The sequence below is a fragment of the Lissotriton helveticus genome, chromosome 3_1, assembly GCF_964261635.1.
Source record: "Lissotriton helveticus chromosome 3_1, aLisHel1.1, whole genome shotgun sequence".
NCBI lineage: Eukaryota > Metazoa > Chordata > Amphibia > Caudata > Salamandridae > Lissotriton > Lissotriton helveticus.
Window position 1 is genome coordinate 805230852 of NC_136061.1, and position 26409 is coordinate 805257260.

General features: G+C 45.7%; 1 protein-coding gene across 1 annotated transcript in view; it reads right to left on the reverse strand.

Annotated features, from left to right (window-relative positions):
- USH1C (USH1 protein network component harmonin) overlaps nucleotides 1-26409 on the reverse strand; it is an 898978-nt gene that overhangs the window by 550859 nt on the left and 321710 nt on the right. Inside the window, exons 5-6 of the mRNA XM_078681063.1 lie at nucleotides 15985-16093; nucleotides 15821-15845 (exon numbers count right to left, since the gene is read on the reverse strand). Of these exons, the coding sequence (XP_078537189.1) occupies nucleotides 15821-15845; nucleotides 15985-16093 (134 nt within the window). The remainder of the gene's footprint in view (nucleotides 1-15820; nucleotides 15846-15984; nucleotides 16094-26409) is intronic.

Consider the following 26409-nt stretch of genomic DNA (forward strand, 5'->3'; position numbering starts at 1 on the left):
TACCACGCCATTCCATATTTAACCGACACAGCAATCGAGGAAGGAGATGCTCATCCGATCCCATTAGATGCGATTGTCACATATAGCAGGCCACCATTGCATGAACGTGATATCAACACCATCGATACCACAGTAAAAGCATGGCGTAAACTAGGACACATGGCAAACAAATTGCCTCTGTATGCGGCAGCACTCCCGCTACATCACCACCCTGAGATATCAGCGGCCATTGAAGAGATAGGTATGGAACTGTTAAAACAAGTGGGAATCACCACTCTGGGGGACGGATATACTAATGGTACTTTTAACACAGCGCAAGACCTATCATACATTCAGAATCAATCGCTCCTGTTCAGATTTAATTATTATCGATTACAAGGGGCCATTGAGTACCCGACTTTTCCCCACGAACCTGAACAACTGAATATGCTACAGCTTCTGATCACATCACCCAACACTGCACATTTGGTGTCCAGACTCTATACGGTAGCACAAGATGACATAGGGTACAATAGCCACAAAACCATGGCTAGGTGGAATGTATTCTTAGAAGACCCCCTAACGGAAGTTGATGGTCCACAGCTTGTACACTGACACAACTCCTGACGCCTAATGGTAACCTACGACTGATTCATATAAAGTATCTCCATCAAACGTACTACACACCCGCGAAACTTTATGAATATGGTCTACGCGCAGACGCAAATTGTGCAAGGTGTGGATATAATGATGCTGACTTTCCACATTTAGGGTGGTACTGTGTAAAAATACATGAATATTGGGAACAAGTCACCAAAATTTTGGCTGTAATGGTGAGAGTGCCTGTGGACTGTACTATTAAAGTTTGTTTACTGGATCTGCTGCCAAATGTACGGGCACTAATGCGTAAATTTTGTATGGCGGCGTTACTCCTAGCTAAACACAGAATATCCATGAGTTGGGGCAGTAAAAATGTGCCATCTATCAAAGGTTGGCTTGAGGATATGGCGTATTGTCAAGACACACTGCGCACGTATGAAGAGGAATTGCCCACTAGATCGAGGCCACGGGACTATTGGAAATATCTCGAGGTATATTTACGTGAACACCCAACTGTTGATGATAACGCATACTTCCATAGTATATTGTGATCTGTACTGTATGTATACGAAAGCCTGAACTGTCTCTATGAAAGTATTTAACGTTGTAAACCAGAGAATGAATGCTGTAGTGTAATAGTTCATTTGCAGTTTACATGTTGTTTTACTGAACCCAGAATGCGTAAAACCCAATAAAGAAATTTGTAAAAAAAAGAATTTCGTTTGCCCCCCATATATTACTTTGAGTCGAGCAGGGTTATTGAGGTATGTCTGCACCTTCTTTTCTTGGAAAGGTTTAATCAGCTGGCGGAGCCTCCACCTCCTTTCAACAGTGACGTGGCAGAAATCAGGGCGCACAAAATAAGAGATAGTACCTCTAGCCCGTCTAGCTTCAGGCCTAGCTTTTTGAGATATTGCTTGTCCGAGGAGAAAGTTTCCAAAGTAAACGAGAATAGCCCGTGGGTACCCCCCAGGCTTCACTGGATGTTTTAAGGTAAGGGGAACGCGATGGGCGCGCTGAATTTCAGTGTATCAATCCAGCTGGACAGCTCAGGCAAAGAGTCACGGAAAAGCTGTACCACAAATTACCGAACATCTTCCCCCTCTGCTGCCTCGGAACACCCAGTACGTGTAGATTGTTTCTTCGTAGACGGTTTTCGAAGTCCTCCAACTTCCATCTGACATCCACCAGCTCAGCCTCATGAGATTCAACCTGCTCATGGTTTGCGGCAATCTCAAACTCGTTGGTAACAATTCTGGACTCCAACTCCATCATTCGATCACCAAACGTATTGATGGTTCTCGTAAGTTTTCATACCACCCCTTGCACTTTGCGTAGGGCTGCTTGGGCTTTGCGCCCATCTTGGGATGTCTCTTCGTGGTGCGCGGCAATGGCTTGGAGCACAGTGTCAAGTGTTGGTATAGCTGGATTTGAATATACTGGGCAGTTTGGGTGCTGTGGGAGACTCATCGAGCCAGATGAGGTAGTGAGCTGAGTCGAAGGGGTATAGTCCCATGCTAATTCGGCTGCTCCATGATGGCTCTTTTTCCAATTCAAGACAGTTTTTGGATCCCTCTTGGGATCAGTCAGTTTTTCACCATCATCACTTTCATCTGTTAGGACTGACTTGGTCTCATCAGACCATTCAAGTTCGTCCGAAAATGAAAAAAAGTCACTGGGGTCTTTATCCAGTTCAGCATCAGCATCAAACACTCTCTAAGTTAGTCGGATTTAATATATTAGCCTTTCCGGTGCCCAATGCTCTCCTAGAATCAGCTAGACCAGATTGAGGCGCTAGAGACTCTTCTGCCATTGCCTGGTGCTCATTAGCTTCACCAGCTCCATCACCGGCTTCTGCCCTGTTGCACATGCTGGATCTATTGCTGGATCTATTGCACCTACTAAGCCCCCCCTTCGTCACTCGCATTAGCCCCAGTATCAATGTCTGGCACAGAGTCTGAAACAATATTCTTATCAGTTATTATCATCGGAGGGAGCAATGAGGGGGACATACCTTCCATATTGTCGCATTGTGCATTTAAATCCAGGTTCACATTTAACTCAGTTACCACGCTGCTGGTTTCGGGACTCGCTAGTTCAGGGTCCCCCGGGACGCCGGTACCACCGGGGGCATCAGAGGTGCTGACTGCTTGAGCAGAGTGTTCGTCAGTTGGTGCTATGGCAGAGGCTTGCACGGCCGGATCTCCTGCCTTGCTCTTTCCACTGCGATCCGGAAGGAGTGTTGCTGGTGTTCTCCGAAGTAAATCAGCCACAGATGGGCCGGTCAAACTTCCCTTCCTCATTACTGCTCCTCCGTGCTTTGGGGTTTTGAAACTTGAAGCCGCTTCTAAAGTAGTTCCGCTGCCCTGCTTGCCCACCGGCTCCCCAGCTTCTCGCTGAGCCAATCTTGCCGCTCTCGCTTTGGCAACGTCCAGCGCCGCCGCATTCTTCGGGGCCATTGTAGCGTCTCCGTCGGCCCTCCGCTCTAGGGGTTAAGTGAGGTATGCTTTGCTCTTTACTTCGGTATGTATATGAAAATCCTTAGGTCTTTCTCTCCATAGATAGCGGAGCACCGTGAGGCCAATCAGGGAGCCTAAGGTCACTAGCTGACTTCTAGCCGGATTCTTCCCGTCGGGGCTGGTCTCCGCCACCATCTCCGCTCCTCTTTATATTGTTAAATTGTTATCCATGTTGCTGTAATACCGGGTGTAGGAAATTCTAGCATCATTCTTCAGCGTTTTCTACAGCGTGTTTTCTCAGCAGGCAGAACCCATTTACTTCGGCATAATCTGCATTTCTCTTTCACCTAAGCACTGGTCTGAGCGCACAGCGATCTCACAAAACCGCCATTTGCCCCTAACCGCCCACTATAAGAAATTCCTGATGTAAATTAGGTTAAAGAAATGAGTAAATGTAAATATTTAATTACCTATTTTGCATTTAAAAATAATGTCACAATATATAATTAAATATAAATATATATTCAAATAATACATTTGATATTTTATAGATTTTTTAAACCTTCTATTTATTCATATTTTAACAATTTTAAGTAGCCTAGGTTCTGATTTAGATCTTGGTGGACGGGTTACTTCGTCACAAAAGTGACAGATATTCTATTCGCCAAAATATAAATCCAATTGAATATAATGGGATTTATGTGTAGGCAGATGGGATATCCATTACCATTGAGATGGAGTAACCCATCTGCCAAGATCTAAATCAGGCCCTTAATTCAATTTACTAGAGGTTTCATTTTAGGTCTCTACCTTCTCTAACTCCATTATTTTCTATGTGAGGGTGTTGCACTACCAGTGGTTGGCCATGTGAAATGCTGGGCTTACTATAAAAGTGTAATTTACTGCAAAAGTGGATGTTACTACAAAGGTTAGTTTGTGAATATGAAAGTAGTAAACGTGCTCAAAAGTGTTAAAGTACTCAGCTGTGCAGTTTGTGAATCAGGCCATCAATGTTAGTGTTGAGCTTTATTCTTCATTTTAAATTAGTAATCATTTTATTAAAGATTTATTTTTATGTGCATAATACATGTATTGTAAAATAGTTAAGGAATAATTTAATATTAAAACATTTTATTCACTAATGATTTTTAAAGTAATAAGTATTTTTTTAAATATTTTTTAAAGGTAATCAAGCATACACATATATATATATATATATATATATATATATATATATATATATATGAACTATTGTTACTTACCTGTAAACAGGTGGTTCTCCAGTATTGGTGTCTTTCATAGATTCACATGCTTGAATATTCCCCGTCGTCGAAGTGGGAGTCCCACGGTATATAAAAATAGCAATAATGCTAATATAACATAAATGATAATATCATATAATAATAAAAAATAGAGATAATACACTGTAAAACCTCTAAATGGTAACTTCCATAGGAAGACATTACAAGAGAAAAAACTAATTTGTAACATATCAGTGTCATTATGTTGGTCCAAACTGCAGCCAATCAGGCTAAAGCACCCTCTAGAACCTTCTCCTCAGAAGCTCAAGCCCTCAGATTTTCGTAGCACTAGTAATAATAGCGCATGAGGAGAAGAGAGCCTCTGAGGGGAGGAAGGGTGGGTCGCATGTGAATCTATGAAAGACACCAATACTGGAGAACCACCTGTTTACAGGTAAGTAACAATAGTTCTTCTCCAGTATTAGGGGTGTCTTTCATAGATTCACATGCTTGAATAGAATAGATAGCAGTAACTCCTTAGAACTGGGATTGCTAAGCATCTTCACATGAAGTAAACACATAGCTTAAAAGCATATAGCAATCACAGAAGAAAAAAGGAGGAGGGAACAGAGGCTCACCTTATTTAAAGAGATGGTGAAGCACTGCTTGCCCCACTGCGGTATCCGCCTCGTTGATGGAATCCAAACAGTAATGTCTGGTAAAGGTGTGCCTATTCGACCACGTTGCCGCCCGGCAAATCTGGTGTAGAGGCACTCCGGCAAACAAGGCGGTGGAAGACGCCATCGCTCTCGTCGAATGTGCCTTCACAGGACACTGTAAAGGCTTGCCAGCTTGTTGGTGACAGTAGGATATGGCTGCTGAGAGCCATCTTGCAAGTGTTTGTTTTGTCACTGAATGTCCCCTTCGCATTCTTCCATATGCTACAAAAAGTTGATCTGATTTGCGGAAAAGGGCAGTTCTTGAAATGTAAAACTTTAGACAACGGCTGATGTCTAAAGAATGAAGGCGTTGTTCTGCCGGTGACTGTGGATTCGGGAAGAAAGTCTTCAAGAAGACAGGTTCGTTCAGATGGAAATCTGTAGGCACTTTAGGCAAAAAAGAGGGATTGGTACGAAGAGATACTCCATCGGCTTTAAATTGCAAATAAGGAGGCTTGATTGTGAAAGCGTGAAGATCGCTCACACGGCGAGAAGATGTTAGGGCCAAAAGCAAAACGACCTTCCAGGTAAGAAACTTGTTGTCTGCCCTGTGGATTGGCTCAAAAGGAGGCTTCATGAGCTGTGACAATACCACGTTGAGCTGCCATGCCGGAGGCGGGCGTCTGATAGGAGGAAACTTTCTGAAGAGACCTTTAAAGAATTGTCGGATAATTCTGGATGAGCAGAGAGAGGTTGAGCCATCATGTCTGAAACGTGAAATAGCTGCCAGAAAGACCCTCAAGGTGGCATGAGAGAGGCCAGACTGAGCAAGGCTTAGAAAGAAAGGCAACAGCTGTTCCGGGGCAGAAGTGAGTGGATGGACATTTGCTTCTGCGCACCAATGGCAAAACCGTTTCCACTTTAGCTTGTACGTTTGAACAGTTGAGGAAGCTCTAGCAGAAGCCAGAATCTCTCTGCATTCTTGGGGCATATCTAAGTTCGCGAATTCGAGGTATTCAGGTTCCATGCCCATAACTGAAGAGTGGTCGGGTCTGGATGGCAGACTTGGCCCTCGTCCATTGACAGAAGATCTGGACGTGGATGTAGACGAATGGGCGTGCATTGGGACAACAGAAGAAGTTCTGAGAACCAAGCCTGTCTGGGCCAACGAGGTGCGATCAGTATCAAGTGGCAGGGTTGCCTGCGCATCTTCCACAACGTCCTCGGCACCAATGGTATGGGAGGAAATGCATAGGCGAACAGGCCGCTCCAGTCCATGAGAAGGGCGTTTCCGCTGGACCCCGGATGAGGATGCCAGCTCGCAAAGGCGGGGCACTTCCGATTCAGTGGAGTGGCAAAAAGGTCTATCAGGGGACGACCCCAACGGCGGAACACCATGTCCAGAGTTTGTTGATGAAGCTCCCACTCGTGGGTCGATGATGTGGACCTGCTCAACGAATCCGCTAGGATGTTTGAAACCCCCGGCAGATGGACCGCCGTCAGGGAGATTCGATGACGAAGAGCCCAGTTCCAAATCTTCTGAGCTAGCCGAGACAAGGGCTGAGATCTTGTGCCGCCCTGTTTGTTCATGTAGTGCATGCTGGTTGTGTTGTCCGTTTGAACCAGCACGGACTCTCCTTGCACTACTGGCAGAAAGGATCTGAGAGCAAGGAAGATCGCCAGCAACTCCAATCTGTTGATATGCCATGTTCGTTGTGACGGTGTCCACTTTCCTTTGATTGAAAGGTTCAGGAGATGAGCTCCCCAACCCTCCATGGATGCATCTGTGGTCAGTGTCAGATCCGGAGGAAGGGCCAGAAAGGAAACTCCTTCGTTTAGGTTGGATGGTTCTCTCCACCAAAGGAGACTGTCTTTCATGCGAGACGAGACTCTCACTAGATCGTTGAAGGATCCTGACACTTGGCGCCATTGCAGGTCTAGTTCCTCCTGAATAGGGCGAGTGCGGAGCCTGCAGTTCGGGAGTAGAGCGATGCAGGACGACGCCATCCCCAGAAAGGACTTCAACATGCGCACAGAAACTGACTGTTTTGAACGGATGAGGGTGACCAGACGTACTATCTTCACCTGTCGTTCTTGGGAAACGAAGGCTTTTGATAATTCCGTGTCGAGAATGGCACCCAGGAAGTTTCTCCTTTGTGATGGTGTTAATGTGACTTGTCCACGTTGATGGTCAACCCCAGTGACTCGAAAGTCCGTAGGCAGAGACTTGTGTCGTGAGCCAGCTGTAGAGGAGACGGAGATTTCAGGAGGCAATCGTCCAGATAAGGAAAAATCTGCACTCCTTGAAGACGTAGATAAGCCATGACTGAGGCCAGGACCTTCGTGAAAACACGAGGCGCCGAGCGCAGGCCAAAAGGCAGCACCTTGAATTGGTAATGGACAGTGCCCACCTTGAACCTCAGAAATTGGCGATGCTGTTGCAGAATCGGCACATGAAAATAGGCGTCTTGCAGATCTATCGTGGACAGGAAATCTCCGCTGCAGAGAAGCCGCAAGACTTCTGACAATGTGAGCATGCGGAAAGACTGCTGTTTCAGAAAGAAATTGAGCGCCCTCAAATCCAGTATAGGCCGCCACTCTCCCGTCTTCTTGGCAATGAGGAAAAAACGTGAGTAGAAACCTGTCCCTTGTTGTGATATAGGAACCACTTCGACTGCACCTTTTAGTATGAGAAGACGAACTTGATGTTGCAATTCTAGGAAATGGGGAGGTGGCGGGCCTGATGGCAGAGAATGAGGAGGAATCTCTGTGAACTCCAAGGCATGACCCTTGCGAACAATGTCCAATACCCATTGGTCCGATGTTATCAGAGACCATTGGGAATAAAACTGCGAGATTCTCCCTCCAACTCCTTGTGTGACATGAGAGTCACTGGCGTTTGTTGTTGGCACCCCTATAAGTTGGTTTTCCTTTATAGGGTCTTGACTGATTTTGGCGAGTAGACTGTTGGGAGGGGTAACGTTGATTGCCTTGGTTGAATTGGCGGTACTGAGTGTGTCCTCCTCGAAAAGTTGTGGAAGACGAACCTCTCCCACGCGCGCCACGAAAGGGCTGCTTCTTAAATTGTAAGGAGACTAGCGATTTTGCTGTATCGGTGTCCTTTTTAATTGACTCAAGCGCCTCGTCAATGTGAGCGCCAAAAAGAGATTCACCGTCATAGGGCATGTCGAGTATCTTCGACTGGACCTCTTGCCGGAAAGAAGTGGATTTAAGCCAGCCCTGGCGGCGGAGAGCCGCAGCACTGGCGAGGATGCGAAATCCCGTACTCGCCAAATCAATCGCACAGTCAATCATTTCCTCTGACGCCCTCATGCCATCCTGAAGAACTTGTTGGGCTTCCGCTCTGGACGCTTCCGGTATTAGTGAAACGAATGCGGAAATATCAGACCACATTTGCCTGTCGAAACGACCTAGAATGGCCAATGCATTTGCAGCGCGTACAGACGTAGAGGACATGGTGGAAAATTTCTTCCCAATGGCGTCCAAACGTCGACCCTCTCTATCAGGTGGAGTAGTGAGAGGAGTTGCCGGATTACGGGATCGTCGCTGTGCCGCCTGTGTGACCACCGAGTCAGGTTTGGGATGCGACAGCAAACAAGCAGGTGAACCAGCCGGAGCCTTGTACTTCTTTTCCAGGCGAGGGACTTGTGCAGGCAAGGAGTTAGGAGAGTGCATAATCCTCATCCCTTCTTTCCATACAAATTCTAAGATTGGTATGGTGTGAATTTGTTTGTACGGTTTGTTCTTGAAATCGTAGAGAAAGCAATCTTCTTGCCGTTGTTCTCTCGGCAATTTAAAGCGGTCCGCCGCTTTATTCATCAGCACATGGAAGCTTGCTATATCAACAGGAGGCGAATCACCTGCCTCTGGCTGTTGCGGAGAAGGTGTCTGTATCCGATAGTCGTCGTATTCCGCCATATCTGGATCCTGCTCATCGTCAGTATCCTGGTGTAATTCCCCCTCTTCGCTGTCCGACTCATCCACCCCGTGTGCCCCAGGTTGCGGAGTAAAAGGGGGGTTAGGGCGGGTAAGCTCTGGCAAAACAGGCTGCTCCGAAGACTGCGGATGGGTGGCAGGGCCTGAGTCCTCCGCAGGAGCGTGGCTTGGAGTACCTTGAGGGGTAGGCGGAAACCTTCGATTGTAGTCATCCAGCATATGCTGGAGGTTTGAAAACAAAGAAACTGGGAAAGATGCCATAGGGAACTGGACAAATTGGTCATCCGGTTGGACCACTTCCTCCACCTCCTCATGTTCAGAACTGGAGTCTTGACATTTTATGATTAACTCCGATGGACTGTGAGCTTCATCTTCATCATCGTCCCCCATAGATCCAGTCTCGTGATCAGTAGCCATCAAAGGTGAGGGTAATTGGAGATCAGGAGGTGGCAACTGCAGAGAAGAATCCCTGCCAGAGGTCAAGGAAGGCAGTGGTACCAGAGGCATGGTGGCAAAAGAACCCAATCCTGACTAGGATCCTGAACATGCCGCAGATGATATCGCCATCGTCGACGAGGTAGTGCCCACTGAGGGATTCGTCGTCGACGGTATCGTCGTCGACGGAATGTGCGTCGACGGAGTCTTCGTTGCTGGGATCTGCGGAGACGGCAGCCTCGTCGACGGTATCTTCGTCGACGGTATCTTCGTCGACGATACTTTCGTCGACGGCATCGTCGTCGACGGTACCTTCGTCGACGGTACCTTCGTCGACGGAACCGGCGTTGCCTTCTTCGACGACGACGCCGTCGTCGAGGAGCTGGTCGACGGAGCACTCGACGTCGACGGGACTCTCGTCGACGGAACAATCGTTGCCTTCTTCGTCGACGAAGCCGCCGTCGACGAGGTGGTCGACGGAGAGGCTGACGTCGACGGGACCTTCGTCGACGATGAATCCTTCGACGTCGAAGAGGATTTCTTCGTCGACGGCAATTTCGTCGCCGACGAGACAATAGGGATCGTCGACGGGATCGTAGGAGCTCTCGTCGACGTAGAAGACGTCGACATCACCATCGTCGACGACGAGGAAGCAGACGTCGTCGTCACAGAGGTCGTCGACGAAGACAGCAAAGCCAATCTTGTGGACGGAACGGTCGTCGACGAGCCCGTCGACGACCGGGGTGTCAAGACTGTCAGAATGCTTATAGAGCTTGGACAAGACGCCTGAGAGCCAGGTCTCGTGGGCGTTGACACAGAAGCCATAGAACTTGAAGATTGTGCCACAGGTAAAGCCAGCTTTTTCTTCTTCTTCAGAAAAGGAGAAGGTAAGCCTTGAACACTCCCACGCTTGGAAGGGACAGTGGAACAGCCTGACTGAAGACTTTCTGCGTCTGACAGAACATCCTCTTTATCTTGGAGGCGCTTCAACCATATAAGAAGACGACCTTCCCTGTCTCTGAGAGTCTTAGAAGGAAGAGCTCTACAGAATTTACATTCATCCACCTTGTGGTCAGGGTACAGGCAGTAAATACACTTTTGGTGGGGGTCCTTCTCAAACAACCGTAGTTTCCCACATGAAGAGCAAGCTCTAAACAAAGACTTCTTACTTGACATTCTGGAAGAAATAAGTTTAAGAGACAAACTTTGAAGAAAACTGAGCAGAGCTCAGGGAGACTCCCTTCACACGACGTGCGGTAGAAAATCTGAGGGCTTGAGCTTCTGAGGAGAAGGTTCTAGAGGGTGCTTGAGCCTGATTGGCTGCAGTTTGGACCAACATAATGACACTGATATGTTACAAATGAGTTTTTTCTCTTGTAATGTCTTCCTATGGAAGTTACCATTTAGAGGTTTTACAGTGTATTATCTCTATTTTTTATTATTATATGATATTATCATTTATGTTATATTAGCATTATTGCTATTTTTATATACCGTGGGACTCCCACTTCGACGACGGGGAATATTCAAGCATGTGAATCTATGAAAGACACCCCTAATACTGGAGAAATGTTCAATACACTATTGAAAAATATATTTTTCAATTTTAATAATGTTTATTACAATTAAATAAATATGCTTAGCAATAAAATGTTGGTATTTGAACCGTAATATTTAGGTATTTGTAATTTACATTATATATATGAAAAGTTGATATATTTGTGGTGGATGATTTGACCACAGTGTATTTGTATCACAATAGCATTTTGGTAAAGATTTTGTCATATACTCCATCCTCTGTTTGTAAAGAACTATTTAAGTGGGGCCCGAAGTTTCCCAATCAGATCCAGTTCCTTCACTGACTAGGGTAGGAGGTGCTGTGAGTACTAGGTGGGTATATTGTACAGACAGTTTCCCAGAAATGAGGGACATCACCAGAAGCCTACAATATTGCTGTGGGTTTGCTGAAAAAGGGGAAGAACATGTGAGCACTGTAGAGAGAAAACTGCACTCAGGAAACATTGGGACAACCTCAGAAATCATAGACTATCATTGGCAGGTTATCCGGAAACAACTGAAGTATGAAGGGGGTCTCCTGATATCCCCAACATAACCTTAGGTCACATATTCATCCTACTGCATACAGAGAGCTTTTACTGTTTTGCAAGACCCTGATGTCACCTCAACATGCCCCATACAACACACAGTGTACGAAAATGGTCTCTGAGGAATTGCTCTTAAGTCATCACCTGTTGGTGGGATTACATTTTTCAACAATTAAAGCTTTAAACTAATGGGTAACATAGTACCTTTATCTGGGTTTTTTTTCTTACATAATAGTGTATTTTCTGTTTTTGTATTCTTTATGTATGTGCTGGTTTCTGTATTGGTATAAGTAATAATTGGTCCTGACGTATCTTTTCAGCACACCTAAGGTGCACTGGACTGAATAAATCAATTCAAATGGTCATACCAAGAGTTTTTTTATAGTTGGATTATTGTCACAGAGAGAAAGACCAAAGACAACAATGTTTATATGAAAAAAATCTTATCTTTATATAGTCTTTATAAAAGAACAGTATACAACAATCATTAACAGCAATAGGCGTTTCTCAGAGGAGGAGTGAAAAAGAACGTACTCATGTGCAATGTGATCGTGAAAAAAATAGGAAACAATCAGAAAATATAAGAAGCAAAGATACCCTAATTTATATTATATAACACTGGTTGGATTAGATGATTTGGTCGACCGAACCAAGGTTGAGCCTGTATACAATATCATTTCACTTTCCTGTTCCTTGGATGACCGATGGTCATTGCGCAAGGGTCAAAAAGTAGTAATGCAAGCCAAAGAAAGAGAGTGTTGACTTTTCGATATGTCTACCGCAATAAGGATAATTTCTACCTTCGCATTCCGGTATTCATCAGGACAAAAAGGACAACCGTTACATGAGCCTGGACATATCCATAATGTATATGTTGTCCAAGCCGAATAATTATTTTTTTGTAGAAAACATGGTGAACAGGGTGGTCCCCACGATGCCTCCAAAAATTATTTTCAAAGGCTGCGAGGTCGGTGGCAGGCAAGATCAATTGTCTCTCGTTGCACCGTCAACTTGCCGGATAATTCTTATCAGAACATTGCAATGTAGAGCCCTCCATTGAATACAATTGAGTGCTTCGTGCTTCGGTAAAAGCCCACCGAGCAACATTTCAATGTTTCTTTTGTTTACAGCTGCTGCTGTGAACAAAGGCCTCTTGGAGCCCGAGGGGATTTCAATCCCCTCAGGCTCTGAGAGGCCTTTGTTTTATTTGTTAGAACATTTTGCCCTCTAGTGGCAAAATGTTTTAATAGCCGTATACCCCTTTGTAGCTGGGCTAAACAGCCATTAAAGTTCTGCTCCCTTGTTAATGCTGCAGCGTGCCTTTATTGGCCGGTATAGCCCGCTACAGCGGGCTACAAGGCTATAGCATATACCTCCAAAGGGCCTTAGTCTCACAAATAAGGAGAGGAAAACATTTCTTCCAAAAGGGGCCGAGTGCCCAACACCGTCAGTATCTCAACATTGTAGCGCTACCATATAAATGCTGAGAATCTAGTCCGCATCGAAATTGACAGCATGCTATGTTTTCTTAAGGCGATACTTTGAAGTGCAGCTTTTCAGTCCTCACATGGTCAGGCACAGAGAAAAACAAAAATTGGCCATGCCAGAAAGTCCAAAGCACCAAAAAACAAGCATGTACAAGTGCACTTTTTGCATGCTCGTTTTTTGCACTCTAAAGCCAGACATCCTGGGATATTGCCAATGCCTGTATTACTTTGTAAATCATATTCCTCTTGTACATTTGCATGTTTGTAGATTGAAGTCAAATTACAAGATCTACAAAACTTTGTGATATTGTATCAGAGAGGATGTATAACATTTAAAACATTTACGAAATATCTTACTGTATTTCATTGTTTCAGCATTCAACACTCTTAGGGCCTTATTAAGATTTTGGCGATCCTCTTGTCAGCCCATCACTGCTACGCCAATAGGAGGATCGCCAAGCACTTTGAGCCCCCACCAGGTGGATTACAACTGCAATCAATGAGGGGCCAGTGGTGGTGCTGTGGTTTCACGGGGGCGGCTTTATAAGGCTCATAGGTGAGCCTTAACTGCAGACGCCACCATGACAGCAACTGTAGCACAATCCTGCATGGTGTGGCATGCATATTACACTGTGCAGGAACTGGGGTGCAATTCTAGAGAGGCTTAAAATGTGCCCCCTCGCATGCACCCTCCGGACTTAGGAGCGACAAGGATACCTGTTAGGGCCCTATTAGTTGTCTCTCCACCACCCTTTACATGGCAGCACACCACCATAAAAGGGGCAGTCGACTGGCAACTCGTAATATGCATGGCAGTGCCGTAGAAGCACTGCCAGCATATTGTTTCCCCTTTCGCTGTGCAACCGCTGCAGGATCCTGGCCCCCAGTGGACGTGGAGGTCCTGTGGCGGTCCGACCCCTACACTCTGAATACTGCAGGTGTTCTGGCAGTGGTGGCAGTGGTTGGACCTTCACTGTGAGTGTGACAGTCCTGTGGACCACCGTACTCGTAGTAAAGCCCTCAGTGTTTGCACATTCAATATCATCACTTTCAATTTCATTAAACTCAGCAATACTCATAATTTTTCCGGTGGCCTCTTTCGTGTGCAGAAACTGGGTGCCTAGTCGAAATCTACTAATGAATAGGGGTAAATATGTTCAGGCCAGAGGCGGGGCACTCCACATAGCCTTTATGGACCTCTTGAGTGCCTTCAACCTAGTGTACAGGGGCATGCTATGGATGACGATGGAGAAGGCTGGGATTATTTCTGCCCCTGGGTGACCTACTAAAATGATTGCATCCAAGCTTTTACAAGTGTGTAAGGCAGGGCTGCATTTTAGCCCACTTTTTATTTCTTTTTTATATTAACGCCCTGGAAATGGAGTTAGTGCCAAGAGGAAAACACCTCCCCAGATTTGGTTCCTGCGTCTTCCCGGTTTTCTTATACGTCGATGACGCAGTTTTAATTCCCGGTACAGCAAATATTTTTAATGATTTCATGAGGGGACTTAATCTGAAAATTAATCATGAGAAGCCTTTTATCATGACATGTGGTCCAAAGAGCACGCACTCCTATCCCAATCACATTGCAGAGACTCTCACAGCTAAAGAAACCAATTTTAATTATTTAGGGATTTTGATATCTTCAGATTTTAGTTCGGGTAACCTTTTGTCTCAGAGAGCAGCTAAATTTGAGGGAGCAATTGGTGCAATTTTTAGGTTTTTAAAAAGACTTGGACATAAACCCATTAGAGAGCTTATTTCGCCCTATAAGGGTAAGTGTTTTTTCCAGGGGATTTATGGGGCTGGTGTCTGGGGCTACTCTTGAGCGGACAACCTCCAAACAATGGAAAATTAATTCATCTATAGGTTACTTGCCATGCTGAGGATCATGACAACTTTTAATATTCATTTGGAATTGGATTGGCATTTTTGGAGGATCTAGTTCAGGTTACCCCGCTGTTGCTATGGTTAAAGAGCTGGCACTCACCCCATACAGCATTCAGTCAAATAATTCTTGCAGACTGCCTAAATTAGATCATGCAACCGCAATCCCTTGGTTTGCTTATGTTCAAAAGACTTTCACAACTATTGGACTGTCAGTTCTTTCACAAACCTCAACAAATCAATGGAAGCACGAAAAAATTGGTAAAATCCACTTTCACTTCCCACAGATCACAATCTTGTAATACATCAGTCCATGACCTCAGTCGTGTGTTATTTAGATATGAAGCAGATTTAGGGCCAGGAACAGTAGAGTTTCCCTGGATTACAAATTTGGAAAGCAGAATTTATCTAACCCGTTTTAGATTGGGTACTTTTTATTTCCTCGTAGACCACCCTAAATAGGGTTTGTGGTTCTATTTTTTACCTCTCTGACCTGGTGATCGGTTTTTTAAGCAATCTCTGGACCATTTTATGTTTTTGGTAGTTTTTATTCGGGGCCCAGGGCGTTTCTTTAATGTTCATTACTACGCTCTTTAGGTTCTAGTTCTAGTCTCCAACTGCTAAAATCTGAATTTTGTTGTGCAGAAGTATTGGCTTATATCCGTTAAGCACTCAAAATCAGGAAGCCTGTTACCTCTTATATTGATTAATGCATGTTTGTTCACCTTATATTGCGGATTGAATTTGAAAATGGCATCGTTTATAGCTTGAGATTACATTCGAATATTTCTATCTATTTAAAAAATGTGTATGTATGATATTTATTGTTTTATGGCCTTGTGCCAAATAAAGCTTTGAATCGATCAATTAAGTGCCTAGTCATTCAGCAACACAGACTATCGAAATGGGAAAAGGATCATTTTATATTTAAATAGAAACCCATTGTCCTAAAAACGGGGATTTCTTATCCGTGGAAAATAAAGAAAAAGTAAAAGTAAAAACTGCATTTACCTTTTGACCGGTATCATGCCAACATCTGAAATATGGAGACAAGAAAAACTCAATAAACAATGCTTTGACCAGGACAAACATCATTATATCATGTACATTGGTATACATACTTCGACCATTGAAATCAAAAAGGGTTAACAAAAGCAAGTAACTTTAATACTTACGTCGCACTTTAATGGACACAACTTTCTTTGTGCGGATAAGATTTATAACTTCCTCGTGGGTGCAGGAAGAGATGGAGTATCCATTAATCCGTACTATCTCATCTCCAACCTTAGAAGTAAAAAGAGAAAAGTAAGGAAATCGCATTCAAGTCCACAATGATCAATTCTTTTTTGGAAATGTGTTATATTTAGTAGTGGTCCACGCTGAGATGCTAGGGCGGAATCCCACTATTCAAGTCCTCAGTCAGAGCATTCGGCCCAAGAGGTGCCACTGCCCAAATCCTGACCCTCAGAACAATAGGAAATCTCAAGTTAAAACTATAACCATCCAGTGTTCTACGGAAAAAATCAACACACTCTACCCAGTTCTGAGGACCAAGTTTAATTTCTCACTTGTCCTATACTTCTGCTTGTATTTCTTTGGGGTCAGACCATATCTCCTAATCAGGGTCTCCTTCATGGTGGGCTACATTGTTTTGTCCTCATCTCCTAGGGCCAATAAGGTGTCCTCCCCTCTACTGTAAAATCCTTCCATAAACCTGCACCCCAGTCCCTCTCAGCAATCCTGTGCATCTGCAAAGGTATTTCATAGGCCTCAACCACCGATCTATTTCATGTCCCACTCCATAATCAGGCATCAGACTTTTGGGTATGTATAACTTTCCCTCTGAGTGTACTGAAGAAATCCTGCCACCATCTGTGCTGAATTTATCCCTCTTTTCTTTTAAATCAAGCTCTTTCAAGCACAGATCTTGTGCTAAAAGCATCTTTCTTTCATCCATGGCCAATCTATCTTTCTCCATTCCCAATTGTTGCTTCTCTACTTCCACACAGAGCTTTGCCAGCTCCAACTGGCGTTGTCTTTCTTCCCACCTGTGTTCCTCCTCCTCCACAATGGCATTCCCATCCTCTGGGTGCACAGCTGCATTCCTGGCTGCTAACCAGGCCCTCAGCACCTTTTGCAGCTCCTCCCTTTTAGTGAGCCAGTCTAACGAACATTTGAGCTTCCTGCAGAAACCGTTGTGCAGGGACACCATGTAGGTTTCCAACTTCTCCTGCTCAAACTCCACTACTCCAGGTACAGCTAATGGCTCTCCAGATTGAGACATGGTGCTGCAAAAACTCCAGAAGATGCAAAAACTCAAGAAGTTGCATAAATGAGGAAAAATAACTAATAGTATGTTGGTACGTTGTGGTTTGAGATATGGAATTAGTGTACAGCAATCACTGTATCTAATGCACAATTACAAGTCCTATCCTCGCCGCTAATCACCAATAATAGAAATGGGTCCTCTAGTTGGCAGGGTATGAACCCTGTCTAAGTAGGGACCCGCACTCTAGTCAGGGTAAGTGTAGCACACATTAAAAGTTTACCTGTGCTCACCCTTGTAGTGTAGTACCTTTATTCCCAATAGACTCCGCGCATTGGAATAATATATCCTATAGATTAGACGTAGGACTGAGGTCTACTAGGTCTCTATTGAATATATTAGACTTAATTGTGAGTGCCAGCTAGCTCAGAGGTCACTAGAAACGTTCTCAAATTCACAAGAAGGGATTCGTTTCTGAAAACCGCATAAACATGACAACTTTGTTTCCCCAAGAATAAACTGATCTCCAGAGTCGTGGAAACAAATAGATAGATATTTCACTCAGTCAATCGTGCATGTTTCGTTTCACCAGAGGTGCAGAGAAATAGATAGACGGGCATTTTTCAATAAAAAGGTTTTATTGCACAATCTTCTTTCTCAAGCATAAGAAATTAAGGGCTAGATGTAGGTCGGTCGGTAACGGCCGAAAATCGGTATTTTCGGCCGTTACCGACCGGTAAATGAGAATTGGTATGTAGGGCCCATAATTTTACAGATTCGGTAAATTTACGGATCGGTAAATTTACCGAATCTGTAAAATACTGAATCGGTATTCATACCTATTCGGTATTTTTGATATGTAGGTGGGACTCTTCTGAGTCCCACAACCCTTACCGATTCGGTATTTTACCATCAAATATATTTGATGGTAAAATACCGATTCAGGTGTGCATGCACATGTGTGCATGCACACCTGTGCCATATGACAGGCAGACGTGCCCTTAGGGCAGGTATGCCTGCCACATGGCCCCCGAATCTTTTATGGGGGTGCTAGAGGGTGTCAAAGTGACACCCCCTGCACCCATGGCAAAATCTGTATTTACCGATTCGGTAAATACAGACCGGTAATGCCCCATTCATTCCTATGGGCTTGGAATGAATGGGGCATTACCGGTCGGTATTTACCGAATCGGTAAATACAGATATTTACCGATTCGGTAAAAGGAACATCTGGATGTTCCTACATCTCCACCCCTTAGATTTACCGATTTTTAATTACCGAATCGGTATGATTCGGTAATTAAAAATCGGTAAATCTATTTTACCTACATCGGGCCCTAACTGCTACAATCATCAAGTCAAGTCAAGTCAGAATTTATATAGCGCACTACATACCCAGAGGGTCTCAAGGCGCTTGAGGAAGGGGGGGAGGTTTACTTATCGAATATCCACGTTTTAAGCTGTTTTCTGAAGGCTAGGTGGTTTTGAGTAAGGCGAAGGTGGATGGGAAGGGAATTCCAGGTTTTGGCCGCTAAGTAGGAGAAGGATCTTCCCCCCATGGTGGCTTTGTGGATGCGCGGAACAGCGGCGAGGGCTTGGTTGGACGAACGCAGCTGGCGGGTGGGGGTGTAAAAGGAAAGGCGCGTGTTGAGACAATCAGATCCGAGTTCGTATAGGGCTTTGTGTGCGTGGGTGAGGAGACGGAACGTTATTCTCTTGTTAACGGGGAGCCAGTGAAGGTCTTTCCGGTGAACGGGAATGTGGTCTGTGCGGGGGATGTCTAGTATGAGTCTGGCTGAGGCATTTTGGATGCGTTGGAGTTTTTTCTGCAGTTTTGCGGTGGTACCGGCGTAAAGGGTGTTTCCGTAGTCCAGACGGCTTGTAACCAGTGCGTGGGTGACCGTTTTTCTTGTTTCGGTGGGGATCCAGCGAAATGTTTTTTTGAGCATGCGTAGGATGTTGAAGCAGGATGATGAGACTGCGTTGACTTGTTTGGTCATCGAGAGTGAGGAGTCCAGGATGATGCCCAGGTTCCGTGCGTGGTCCGTCTGTATGGGGGCTTTTCCTAGGGCCGTTGGCCACCAAGAATCGTCCCAGGCGGAAGGGGATGAACCTAAGATGAGGACTTCCGTTTTGTCCGAGTTCAGTTTCAGACGGCTGTGCTTCATCCACTCGGCTACTTCTTTCATCCCTTCATGTAGGTTGGTTTTGGCGGTGGTTGGGTCTTTTGTGAGTGATAGGATCAGCTGAGTGTTATGTTATGTTATGTTAAAATAAGTTTATATAGCGCACGGCTACTCTAAAAGAGTGTCCCGGCGCTTTCCACAGGCAGCTCAATGTAGAATAACATAACAGGGAAAAACAGGTACAAGAAACAGAAAAGACCCACCAGAAAGAAACTAGAGATTAAAAAGCCAAGTCTTCAGGCTCTTCCTAAACTGAAGCAGATTGGGGGTGCTGCGTAGCGCCAGTGGAAGAGAGTTCCACAACTGGGGTGCCTTGCAGCTGAAGGAGCGGCCCCCAGTGCGGGCCTTCCTCACACGCGGAACCACGGCAGTAAAAAGAGATTCGGACCGCAGTGAGCGGACTGGGCGATAGAAGGCCAACCTGCGCCGTAGGTACCCGGCCCCTGAGCCAAACAATGCTTTGTGCATCAGCGTCAGGGATTTAAACATAATCCGCTTCCGTATGGGCAACCAGTGGAGCGTTTGCAGCAGCCCAGAAGCTCGTGCTCGCCTATGCAGGCCAAAAATGGCACGGGCAGCAGAGTTTTGTGCCACCTGCAGGCGCTGGACTAGGTAGTCAGGGAGGCCAAGAAAGAGGGCGTTGGCGTAATCCAACCTGGATCCAATAAGCGCCTGCACGGTAATCCGCCTATGCTCCGCAGAAAACAGTGGAAGGAACTTGCGGAGCATCTTCAAAATGCCCAAACAGGTGCCGGCCAGACCAAGGACATGAGCTCTCAACGAAAGCTTATTGTCCAGTTTAACACCAAGATTTTTGGCGACCAATGATGACTGTGCGGGAGGACACATTTCAGACGGCCACCATTGCCGCCACTCAGGGTCGGTGGCACAGCCGAAGAATAGGACCTCCGACTTACTGGAGTTGGCCTTCAGGCTGTTCCGCTGGAACCAGTCGAAGACCATGCCCAGACAGCCCCGAATACTCTCTCCATCGAATGCCTGATCTTTACCGCATGTGAAGAGGAGTTGCGTGTCATCGGCGTAGGACACGATCTGGGCCCCATAAGCCTCCACCGCCACCGCCAGAGGGGACATAAAGATGTTAAACAACGACGGGCTCAACACAGAACCCTGTGGAACCCCGACTCCCAATGGCGGCATCTCGGCGGAGCTCTGGGAAACCCAGATCTTCTGGCGGCGGCCTTCAAGAAAAGATGTAAACCATTTGAACACCGTCCCCCTAATGCCGATGTCATGGAGCCTGGCGAGGAGCGCCTCATGGGGGACGGTGTCAAAGGCCGCCAACAGGTCCAACATGACTAACATGGCCTTGCCACCGACATCCAAGGTCTCCCTGATGATCTCCGAGACCTCCAACAACGCCGTTTCCGTGCTAAAATTAGGACGGAATCCGGATTGGGAAGGATGGAGCAGATTGTTGGTTTCAAGAAAGCTCGACAAGACGCCATGGACATGTTTCTCAGTGATCTTGGCCAGAGCCGGGAGAAGTGAAATTGGCCTATAGTTGGCCAAAACCTCGGCATCAAGACCAGGCTTTTTCAGGAGGGGGATAACCATCGCCCTTTTCCAGGTGCGAGGGACACTCCCCTCCCTCAGGGAGGCATTGAGGATGGGATTAACCAGGGGATTCACCACCGCCGCCATCCCTGCCAAAATGTTGGCAGGGCAGGGGTCAAGTGGCGAGCCTGATTTGAGGCTGGCCAGCAGCACCCGAGACGCCTCGCTAGTGACAGCAGGAAAATCTGCCAGCACTGCGACAGGCGTGGACGATGACCCATGTCCCGCCCCGGGGCCGCAGCCACCCTCTTCCAAGCTCTCCGAGAAGGAAACCTGAATCGCCTTGATCTTGTTGGTAAAAAAACTGGCGAGATCACACGCCCACGCATCCGATGATACTGGCGGGGGTGAGTGGGAACTGGGGGTCGTAAACTCCTTCACCACGGTGAAGATCTCCTTACAGGAGTTCGCCGCCGCCTCGATCCTCCTAGCAAGGTATTCTTTCTTGGCACCTAGGATGTCCCGGTGATAGGCCTTTACAACCGCCCTATAGGCAAGTTTGGCTTCCCCATTATACTGAAGGCGCCAGGCCCGCTCAGCAGCCTTGCACTGGCTGCGGGCCACCCGCAGCGCCTCCGTGAACCACGGCGCAGATTGCCGTAATACCGTGGACCGAGGGGCTGCCTTTGGGGCAAGATCGTCCAGCCTTTCAGTCAGCCACCGCTGCAGAGCCTCCGTGTCTCTTTCCAGATCACCCGAGAGGTGGCAGGGATGTTCCGTGAGCGCCTGCTCCAACATATCAGGCGTCACTCTATGCAACGCTCTTGAGGCTGGTCTAGGCAACATGGGGGCGCTGTTATCCGGCCGCCCATTCTCCAGCACGGAAAACCTAATCAGCCTATGATCCGTCCAGAGCACCGGCGTCATCAGCGTAGGAGATGATGTTGAGGTTGTGTTGACGTGCGATGGTTGCGAGGGGGCTCATGTAGACGTTGAAGAGGGAGGGGCTGAGTGATGATCCTTGCAGGACGCCGCAGATGACTTCGGTGGCCTCTGACTTAAAAGGGGGGAGGCGGACTCTCTGAGTTCTTCCAGCGAGGAACAAGATGATCCAGTCCAATGCTTTTCCTTGAATTCCGATGTTTCTGAGGCGTTGTATCAGGGTGCTATGGCAGACTGTGTCGAAGGCTGCGGAGAGGTCAAGGAGGATGAGGGCGACTGTGTCTCCGTTGTCCAGTAGTGTTCGAATGTCGTCTGCTGCTGCGATGAGGGCGGTCTCGGTGCTGTGTTTGGCTCGGAAGCCAGACTGTGAGGAGTCGAGTGATTTGTTGGTTTCGAGGAAGGCGGCGAGCTGATTGTTGATGGCTTTCTCAATGACTTTGGCAGGGAATGGGAGGAGCGAGATGGGGCGGTAGTTTTTGAGTTCGGTGGGGTCAGCTGTGGGTTTCTTCAGAAGGGCGCTGAGTTTGGCGTGTTTCCAGCTTTCTGGGAATGTGGCAGAGTTGAGGGAGCAGTTAATGACATCTCGGAGATGGGGTGCGATAATGGAGTCTGCTTTGTTGAAGATGTGATGGGGGCATGGGTCTGTAGGGGATCCTGAGTGGATGGAGTTCATCAGGCGAATGGTGTCTTCTGTGGTGATTGGGTTCCAGTCGAAAAGGTTATTCGGAGGAGGTACAGGTTCGGAGGTGAGTGGGGTGGACTGGTTTACGGGTTGGTTGTCAAAGCTGTTATGAATGTCGGCGATTTTGTCATGGAAGAATGAGGCGAGGGAGTCGCAGAGGACTTGAGAGGGGGTGATGTCGTTAGAGCTGGCGGTGGGGTTGGTGAATTCTTTGATGATGTTGAAAAGTTCCTTGCTGTTGTGGGCGTTGTTGTCTAGTCGGTTATTGAGTGCTGATTTCTTGGCTGTCCGGATTAGTTGGTGGTGTTTGCGGGTGGCGTTTTTGAAGGCGACTTGGGTGATAGTGTTTGGGTCTTTTTTCCAAGTTTTCTCAAGGGAACGACAAAGCTTCTTGGATTTCTTAAGGTCATCATTGAACCAGGGGGCGTTCTTGCTTCCTTGCTTGATTTGATGTTTTTTCAGGGGTGCTAGTTTGTCGACGGTTTGGGTTAACCATTGTGTGAGGTTGATGGCGGCTTGGTTAGGGTTCGTTGAATAGGCAGGGGTTTTTTGAAGAAGCGATGTGGAGATCTGGTCGATGGTGATTTTGTTCCAATTTCTTCGCAGAGTTGGTTGAGGGTGGTTGTGGATCGTGGTCTTATTGTAAATGAAGTGGATGCAACTGTGGTCCGTCCAGTGGAGGGGTGTGGTGTGAGTGTTAACGCGGGATTTCTGGTCTACAGTTATTATTCCAGATCCCAATTCAGGTCGACTAAATCGTTGGTACCTGTCATTGAGTAAAAGGCAATCCACTACTAGGTCAATCAAATAAGGACTTACTCCACTCTGAATAACCACTTACTACAAATAAGTTTTATAAGTTTATTATAAAGCCAAAGTTATCTGGAGATACAAACATCTCAGAATAAGATTCAAAAGATATACGGGAATCAATACAAACAAGAATTCTCTAAATGCTCTTAGTCGGCAGAATGATATCACTAAAACAAATTCAAAAAGCATTAAAGTTGCCAACATAGACACAAGCTGTAGCTTATGCGTCATTTACAGAAAGGAAAAGTTCAGGTTAGACTGTCCCTACACTAGACTAAGTGACATCCCTACTTAACAAGATCTTTACCTAAAAAGGTGTCAGCCGTGGTGATTTCCAAAGAAGATCACATACTTCTCTTAGTCTTCGTTGCAAACCGATCTCTTGCAGTTAACCTATCTGCCTACCCATCCGCTCTCTTAGGCTCCTCAGACCATCTGCTCTAACTCCACCCAGGGGTGCTGTCCCTAATACAAAATCACATTTCCAATAGAAACGCCCTTAGAGACGCCCCTCACGTGGTGTTGGTTCTGGCGGCAATTTCCATGCTGGTACTCCTCTGGGTCCATCGTTAGCGTTGACCTTGCTTCCCAGGCTCTTCTCCTGCTGGACGGTACCCCCCAGGAAATTCCTGAAGCCTCCTACAGGTCTGTGCCAGGCTTCTCTGAACAAAGCCCATTCATCACTTTCCTGATTAAACCCCCTCGCACCTGCAAACAGACACTTTCTCTGTGGGCCCCAAATTCCGGCCTCCACCATATCTCCTAAGTCGTAAACCATGTAACAGGCTCTGTGTCTTGTGCTTTGCTTGACCTCTCTCTAACGAACCCATGCAGATCAAACGAAATGACTTTATCTATTCAGGCCTACTAGAATTACATGAAACAGGCCTCTGCACTCTGCAAACATTTCAATTTCTTTAGTTTAAACAGTATTCTAACTATAACACATTGATTAAATGAAACACTTCTATAAAACATATATTTCAGTTCTATGATCAATAATACTTTGCATTACAACAACATTAGATCCATATTGTGTGGAAATGCATCAGCTTCTTGTATTCTCTGTGAACTGCCATGTGGCCTACACATTTCTACGTTTAGCAGAATTTCATTTTCCCTTACAACAGCCACATAACATGGGATTTCAACATCATTCTAGCATCACTACACAATTCTATATTAACTTTTCACACTAGTATATGTATTATTATTCTAATTAAACACTCATATATATTGCCACTCTATATATTTCACACTCTTATATAATTTCTACTAGGCTGATGCAACGTGCTTGTAAATATGGTGCACTTCTACATTTTTTCTTAAATTACGCTCTCTCAGTCCCCCCTTTGATGACTTTTAGTAGTCATCACAACCACAACACCATCCCTAAGATGTGAATTTTCAAACTGAAGTTGTTGCAGTACCCCCTCGTTTCATCATCTCTAGAGCCCTCAGACTCCTGTACTGATTCTCCTGCATCGCAGCTAATCTCCTTCCCTGCTCCCGCATGGATCTCTGCAACCTGTTTGACCTATACCATTGGTACAGCCGCACCAATCCCCACAAAGTGATTACACAAATCACTATTATGATGATAGGCTTCAATATGTACCAAATGATTCCCTTTCCTAGGTTGGCAAACCAACCTCCAACTTTACCCATTCCTTGACCTACTTTCTCCCACACATTTACCTTCGCCAAATCCTCAATCTCATGATGTATTTCAGTAATATTCCGTATATATTCCTCTAGAGGTTTTGAATTGTCTGGAATGTAAGTGCAACATTCCTGGACCTTCAAAGCCTTACAGACTCCTCCCTCTTTGGCTAACAGAACATCTAGAGCAAGTCGGTTCTAAAGAACCATTGCCCTTATCGATTGCATCTCTCCCTCCACCAGCATTAATGATCTAGCAGTACTGGCGGACAACCTATCTACGACTGTTGCCAATCTTATAATCCTGATGTCATTCAGTATGATTCCCAAAAGAGAAAATGCAGCACCAAATACATCTCCAACTACCTCCTCAGTGCTGACATCTCTTCTTCCTCTAGCTTGAGTTCCTCCCTCTATGATCTCTAAATCCTTAGCATGCTATATTTTGGGGAAGACAATCGCTAAATAGCATGATCCATACCAATTATCTGGTACTTTCACATATGCATTCCTCCCACAAACAAAATATACATTTGGGATCACCTGCATTTCCTTCAAGAAATCCTTGGAGTAGTATTCTAACTGGAAAGCATGTTCACAACTTACTTCTCCCACAAACACATTTTCGTAATAGGTTTGACCCCTATGTATGCACAATTTCCCCTTCTTCTCTCGATCTAAAGCTATTGGACCATTACTACCCTTTCTTTGGTGTGACCTTTCTTCCTCGGTCCAATCTGTTTTCCATTGACCTGAAGATTTTAAAATCCTCTGCCTCCTATATCGAGCATCCACCTGTCCCACAAACTTTCTCAATTTCTGACACTGTACAAGTCAAATTGTTTCTTCGAGCATGTGAAGTATCTAAAGTTTTCCATGGAAGGAAAACTTCTGTAACCTGTCTTTACTCTTGTAATAATCCCATTTATTGAGGTGCTTGTAATTTGGCACCTCTGGTAATACGGAGTCAAAGTTCGAGAAGTAGTACTCGAAACCATCACATTCATAAAATATGCTCAACAACAAACTACATGTGATTCCATAAGTTAATGGAAGATGATGGTACCTAATGCCCTCGTCTACAGATGCTGGCAATTTCATGCAAACATAGCAATCTTTAGCCTCCATAGCATCCACATATTCATAAAGCAATTTAGCATATGCATTTGATTTAAAATTTCCCTGCGATTCATCTACATGTAACCTACGAGTCTCAGCTGCTAGCAAAGCTTTCTCTTTCTCTGTATTGTCCCCCTGTTTACCAGCAGTTGTAGGTTTCTGTGTTGATACACTTTTTGCTTCCTTTGCTGCTTTCACATCATTTTCATGTCCCACTACATATGATATAGTAACCACTAACACTATAAGAGAAATCACTCCCACTAAAAGTGTGCCTATTATGCATTTTGTCCTGCGGTTCGGGTTGCCAGCCTCCATGATCTCAAAACAGTGTAGCTCTGCCTTTTCTGTCACAGCACAAAGTCTCTTTCCTTTGCTTCTTCAGCCTTTTTGAACCACACCTGGAAACTGA